The sequence below is a fragment of the Bison bison genome, unplaced genomic scaffold (assembly GCF_000754665.1).
Source record: "Bison bison bison isolate TAMUID 2011002044 unplaced genomic scaffold, Bison_UMD1.0 scf7180017864383, whole genome shotgun sequence".
NCBI classification, from domain to species: Eukaryota; Metazoa; Chordata; class Mammalia; order Artiodactyla; family Bovidae; genus Bison; species Bison bison.
Genome location: NW_011494955.1, coordinates 7,051,736 through 7,058,189, shown reverse-complemented (window position 1 = coordinate 7,058,189; position 6,454 = coordinate 7,051,736). Strand labels below are relative to the sequence as shown.

The 6,454-nt window shown below is 57.6% G+C and overlaps 1 protein-coding gene across 3 annotated transcripts in view; it reads right to left on the bottom strand.

Moving 5' to 3' along the window:
* Positions 1–4,945, bottom strand: part of TARBP2 (TAR (HIV-1) RNA binding protein 2) — a 5,605-nt gene extending 660 nt beyond the window's left edge. Inside the window, exons 1-8 of one of the 3 annotated variants that reach the window (XM_010857943.1) lie at positions 4,602–4,945; positions 3,885–4,054; positions 2,989–3,091; positions 2,298–2,393; positions 1,659–1,731; positions 1,309–1,426; positions 886–1,013; positions 33–234 (exon numbers count right to left, since the gene is read on the bottom strand). In XM_010857943.1, the coding sequence (XP_010856245.1) occupies positions 33–234; positions 886–1,013; positions 1,309–1,426; positions 1,659–1,731; positions 2,298–2,393; positions 2,989–3,091; positions 3,885–4,054; positions 4,602–4,654 (943 nt within the window). In that variant the 5' untranslated portion in view covers positions 4,655–4,945. The other 2 variants (XM_010857944.1, XM_010857945.1) reach the window with 2 other exon arrangements.
* Between the last annotated feature and the right edge of the window lie 1,509 nt (positions 4,946–6,454).

Below are 6,454 nucleotides of genomic sequence, written 5' to 3'. Positions count from 1 at the left end.
GCCCCCGCCCCCCGACCCCCGTCTAGCCATACCAATATCCAGGTAGCTGACATGAAAGGCCTGCTCCTCAGAGAGCTCACTGAGGACACTGCAGCAAGCAGGGCCCAGAGCGCCCAAGGAGCCCAGGGAGCAGCTTCGGAGAGACAGGATCTTCTCTCCCACCGAATTCCGCAGAGAATCCCAGGTGCAGCCTGGGCCTCGGTTCCGAAGTCCATCTAGGCGGGAGCCCACACCCTGACAAGACAGGGAGGGGGAAGGATGCAGCCAGGGGCTCTGAAACCAGGCCCTGAAGAGACATTCTATGCCCAAGGAGAGAAAAGCCCAAAGAATGCTTCCTCCTGTTTGCCTCCCACCTGCCAGTCAATCAATCCCTGGATTGTCTGGTCTCTAAGTTGTGTCTGACTCTTCTGCAACCCCACAGACTGTAGCCCACTAGGCTCCTCTGTCCATGGAATTTTTCAGGCAAAAATACTGGAGTGGGTTGCCATTTCCTCCTCCAGGGGATCTTCCTGATCCAGGGATCGAACCCATGTCTCCTGCTTGGCAGGCAGATTCTTTACCACTGAGCCACCGGGAAGCCCAATCCCTGTGTGGCCCCTTCTAACTACTAGACTGTGGACCAGATGGTCAGGCAGCCTTTCTTATTCCAATAACAGAAGCCTACAGGTCCCTTGCCCTGGGCCAGCTCCCTCCCCCAAAGCACTCACCATGCAGGCCTACAGCTGAGGCTGAAAGGGGGCCCAGGGATCCCTGTGTCCAGAAGGAAAATGGGCAGGAGGAGGCCTGGGGCCCAGGAGGCTCACTTCCAAGTCACAGACCTGAGTCCTCAGTGCCCTGCCCTGGCATGGAGGATGGAGCATGGGGCATGGCCCACAAGCCACTCACAATGGAAAAGTGATCGTCTTCGGGCTCTGCCTCGTTCCCGTCCCGGGCATCCAGAGGCACTGTGTGCACTCGAAGCAGCATTTTGGCCGCTGCGTTACGCTTTGCCAGCTTTTTGGACGTGCCACTGCCTGCACAGGGGAGAGGGCTGCTGAATTATGGCTCCCAATAGACCCGTTGCTTCCACCCAGCTTAAACTTGGGCTGAGGGTCCCCTCAGTGGCTGTCAATTGAAAAGGGGAGCTCAGGACCTGCCAGGCACCCGGGAACCTGGCTGGCCAGAAGAGGAGGGCAAGAAAGGGTGCAAGGAAGCAGCAGCCAAGCTGGGGTCTCAGCCAGGAGCGTAGAGAGAAGCTGGGAGCTGCCCCTGGCCAGGGCTGGAGTGCTGCGGGGTAGTCACTACAAGCACTCCCCTCCGCCCAGTTACCAATCTCAATGAAACGCTCCACTCGGCAGGTCATAGTAAACTCTTTGCGGTGGGCTGGCCCAGACTCCTGGGTCACCGTGTACTCAGGCAACCGCCAGCCTTTCTGCACCACCAGCTCCTTGGAAGGGAGAAACAAGGGCGCGCAAGAGTGTGAGAGAGGAGTCCTCACATCCTCCCCGCTCCCATCCTGGGAGTCTCAGGTTCCAGGTTAGAGCAGGAGTAAAGGGAGGTGGGTGGGAAAAGCCCTCAGAACAGGGTACCCGCCCCCGATCAGCTTCCCCCACAGCCCCGGGTAAAAGCAAAGGCAGGCAGGCAGGCAGGCAGGCATGGGAAACGAGGACGCGGCACACCTGTAGAGCACCGACCGGGTTGCACTCAGACTGTTGAGGAGAGACTGGGGGCTGCACCTCCATGGGGGAGCTCCTGAAGGAAAAAGGGCCCAGGGCCAAAGCTGAGGGGGCTGGCTCCTCCTGCGGCTGCCCAGGAGTCCTCCGCCCTGCTCTTGTTTTCCCCACTGCCAGCTCCCTGCTCCCCACCAGGCAGGCAGCTGTCTCTCCAAACATCAAGCCCACCTCCCGCCCCCTCCCCCCAACGAGGTCTCCTCCAGGTCCCAGGCTCATTTCAGTTTTCTGGAACACTTGATCACCACCTAGACAGGACAGTGCAGAGGAGAGTATATCCAGTCCCCAGAAGCACCTGATGGGACTCAAACAGAGGACCATCACGCGGCCAATTCAGAAGAAAATGGGACCAGGAAGACCTTTAGCGTGGTCAAATACTATCCACGTGGTACTGCCAAATTATAAATTACCTCCTGTCTCAAGAGCTTACCAGCTGGTGCAAATTCTTCAAACTCTGGTCCCCAACTATTCCATCCTCTGTTCACTCTCAGACTTCCTCATGCCTGACCAGCCTGGGTCTAAGGGCTGTGAGGCCGGGAGCTAGGACCCCTTTCCACCCTCCTCAGGCAGTCAGGAGAGACAAGATACCTGGTTGGGACAGCAGATGGAACGGGAGTAGCAGCCGCCGCAGCTGTAAAAACCGGCACGTCCTCAGGCAGTGAAGAATCTAGGGGAGAAAAAGAACTTCCCGAGGGGAAGGGGGCCTTTGATTCACACCCACATGGGGTGGTGGTGGGGAATAAAAGGTGGGGGACCCAGGTCCTCCTGAGCTGCCCTCCCCTAAGAAAATCTCTTTCTACCGAAGCCAAAAACTCAGGGAAGCTCAACCACCAGTTCCACCTGAGATCTTCTGGTGTCAAACACTTGATCAAAAATACTAAGAAAAGTGGGAGGGGTGTTTTTTCCTACCCAAGAACCGTGGGAGCAACCAACGCCAACCTGAGTGCAGAAGAGGGAACAACATCTTGCTGGAGAGGAGAAGTATGTTGGGGAGCAACCCCCTCCAGCCTCAGCCTCCACCCCTCTCCCTCCCCAGGCCCAACCTGGGACCCAAACCACAGCCACAACCCCACACTGCGGCTGGCCACTGCCTCCCAGCATCCCTCACAGCAGCAGGAGCCCTGGAAACATCCTGCTCAGGTTTCAGGGGAAGCTCTCAGGAAGCAGCCACGTCAAGGCAGTTCAGTGTCACCAAGTGAAGCCTATGGGGCAGAGGGGCTGACGCAGGGGCCTGGGTTCCTGACAGAGCCTCTAGGATCCTCGGCCGTTCCTCCCTCACCTGCTGTCCTCCAGGGCTGGCTCCAGCATGCTCCCCCCTTTGAGGTGTTTGAGGGCCACCTCAGCTGCCTTGTGCTTGGCTGCTTTCTTGCTGGGGCCCTGACCTAAGAGAGGGGGTGTGGGCAATACTGGAGGTCACTAGAAGGATGGAAAAGAAACCAGCATCCCACAGCCTTTCTCCTCACAACCAGAGGGAATCAACCAAGCCCCATCTCACCAACCTCCCCTTGCCCAACGCTGGAAGTGTTACTCTAACCGCTAGAAGGAAGGGCCCTTATCTTTCCACAAGTTCCCCAAATCAAGTCATGCCAGGTAGAATTGTCCTTGAGGTTAGCCACCTGGAAGTTTTTGCTCTGTCCTACTTTCCTCTGGGGAGCACTTTCTTTCAATAGAGATTGCTGGAAAAATAGTAAAAGTGTAGGCTCCAGAGTCAAAGCCTGGGTCTGCCATTTACTAGGAATGTGGTCTCGCCCCAGCCATTGAATCTCTCTCTTGGTTTCCTCGCATTCAACATGAAAATACTACCACCTACATCACTGGATTCGACCAAGGTTTAAGATTAAGTGGAATTTGATTAAGCACCTGGAACAGAGTCCAGCACAGCAGGCACTCACTCCCCCAAATGCTGCACTGAGATTTCGATTTATCTCCTTTTTCCTCTAGGATGACAACGATCTGCCCAATCACTGTGCCAGTTCTGCTTGCTCTTCTAACTCTCCTAAGTCCTAGGTACCTCCTCACAGACCTGTTCTCCCAATCCAGTCAGTGATTTTTCCCCTAAAATTTCTCCTTCCCTCACTGGTCTTGGAGAAGAGGACCGTGAAGAGACTCCAAGCAATAAAGCCAATGGGGCCCTGTGAATGCACACCCCAGCCAGGCTGCCCAAGCCTTCCTCACCAGTGCAGCTGGTGTCGCCAACGGTGACCCGGAAGGTGAAATTAGGCTGGTGGGCTTGGCCCTCGGCTTTGAGAAGGTCGTACACGGGCGTCTTCCCTATTCTGGTCCCATACTCCTGCAGAAGGCTGATCGGGGTCTTGCCCGGGTTGGCTGCCAGCATTTGCTCTATACTGGGGGTAGGGGCACAGACCCTTCATCACATCTCCCCTCTCTGCACCCACCTGGCCAAGCACTGCCATTATCAGACCCACGCACACTATGGGGGACACTGGGTCCAGGAAACCTCAGGCAGCCACTGGCTGGGGTCAAAGTGGAGTAGAGGTGCAGGCTGGGAAAGCAGGGTCCACTGCCCCGGGGCAAGCAGGGAAAGCACTGTTCCTGTCTCAGTTAGGGCGGGGGATCCTGTACCCCAGTGCAGGTTGGAAGTGCATGTCCCCTGACACAGTGCAGGCCAGGAACCCAGTACCCACCAAATGCACTGAATGTCGGGGGCATAAAGCCCAGTGCCCCAGTGCAGTCTGGGAACCGGGCCAACCCCAACTAGCTAAAGCTGGAGGCAGTGGCCACTGCCGGGGTGCATGCCGGGAACCACGGCCCACTACCCCAGTGCTTGCCGGGAACAACCCTCAGGCCAGGTGCATGCTGGGGCCGCGCCGCTACTCTCTCCGCACCGCGCCAAGCTCTGCGCCCTGCAGGGATCGGTACCAGGCGGCTCACCTGGGCAGCCCGCAGCCCGTGGTAGTGCCGGAGCCTTGCTCCTCTTCACTCATTCCCTCCTCCGTCCCCGCAGGCGCCACCGTGACTGCAGCCTCCACGCGCCCCAATACACCGCCGACGAGCTAGGGCCGGGGCCAAGCCCCAAGTCGCGGCCGGTCGGGCCCACCGCTGGGCATGCTGGGATATGGAGTCCCCCGCCCACCGGACTCTATGAGCCTCCATCAGGAGGGGAGCTATCCGCCCCACAACCCTCCGCGTGGTTCGTTCAGGCAGGCAGCACCGCCTTCTGGGAGGAGTGGACCCTTCCACTGTCGCTTCCCGAGTTGAGGGTGGTTTTTTGTTTTTTTTTATTTTTAACAACGTCCCGCCTCCTTCCTTCCGCGTCTCCTCACCCCGGGCTGGAACTCGGGGCATGCGTACCAGCAAAGTGGAAGTGGCTGGGGGCGGGGCAGTAAGGGCGAACTCAAGCCTAGGAAGGTGGGGAGGGATGCTTCGGGTACCGAGAAAACTACAGAACCCAGGAGCTCGCGCGCCATCACTGTCGCAGCTGGGAGGCAGCATGCGCGAAAAGTTTCGCGGCATAATTGGCTAGTCCCGATTTTGCGTGCTCGCTCCAGGTGGATTGCGATTGGTTACCTCATCTAAAGGGGCGGGGACAAGGGAAGAGTCAACCCTCTTGACTCCGCCTCTTTCTTGAGAAAAGGTTGTGATTGGCCCAGGTGAGAGGCCGCTGTCGGTTGCTGACACTTTGCAGTCTAGGAGGGTGGGCCCTGCCTGGACGCGGGAGGCGACTATTCCCTGCCCCTCTGAGCTGGGGCTGTTGTAAATCCTGGTGCACCTCAGTCTCAGTTCCACCTCAGCCTTTGGCCTAATCCTCTGGCGCTCGGGCCTTCGTCTTATAGAACCTGCTTCTTTTTCCTGTGTTGTCCTTCACCACCCTTCTCATTAATTCTGCAGGCTGTCGATTTCCGCTTATTTTCTAAAGCCTTTTTAGAATGGACCTACACCTTTTCCCCTTACACCACGAGATACCCTCCGGGGCCTGAGAATCGAGCTATAAGGGACAAGATTAGAAGGACTAAGGCACATAGTGGTCTTATTCCCTCTGCCATGTGTCCCGGGTCTCAGCTAAAGAGAGGGCAAGAGAGAATTCTGGCCTCTTAAGATTAATCGACTAATCTGTGCGGAACAGAACCCGTATTTTTGGGTCCCAGAGTTCCATTTCCTCCTCGCCAAAGTCTCAGCCACTAGCGCGAAAGATGTAGAGAAATTTTTGTGACCTTGGAGGGAAAGAAATCACGAAAAATGTCTGACTCTAATGAGGGTTCTGGGAATGGGTCAGAGACGAGATTGGCTTGCTCCGTGCGGGGCTAGAGGTCCGATGGAATCTTGGAATAAAAACGAGGGGTCATCCAGGAACACTGGAAAGGGACGGGGCGTTGAGCTGAGTGGATTCCAATTGGTGGACCCGGAGTGGTGGCAATTAGGGAAAAGAAGACAGGCAAGATCGTTTGACAGGGGGAGCGATGCAAGAGCGCTGAGCGGAGGAGGGGGTTCCCATCTGAGGGGTTGCTGTTTCAGGGTATAGGAGGGAGCTTATAAGACCGGTCATAGGGCTTAAGGTCGGGGGTGGGATCGCTCCAGGTCACCGCCAGCAGGGAGGTGCGAGGACCAGACGGGCCAGGGACTAGCCTGGAGCGTGCCGGATGGCAGCAGCGGGCTCCTTTAAGAGGCCGTGGCTCCAGCGCAGCATCCCCCGCTCAGGGCGTGTCCGTCCCGGGGGGCCTGGGGCGGGGGCCTCGGAAGGAGCGGGAGTTCAAGCCGTGTGAGGACGGGGTTTGGGGTCGGGGGGT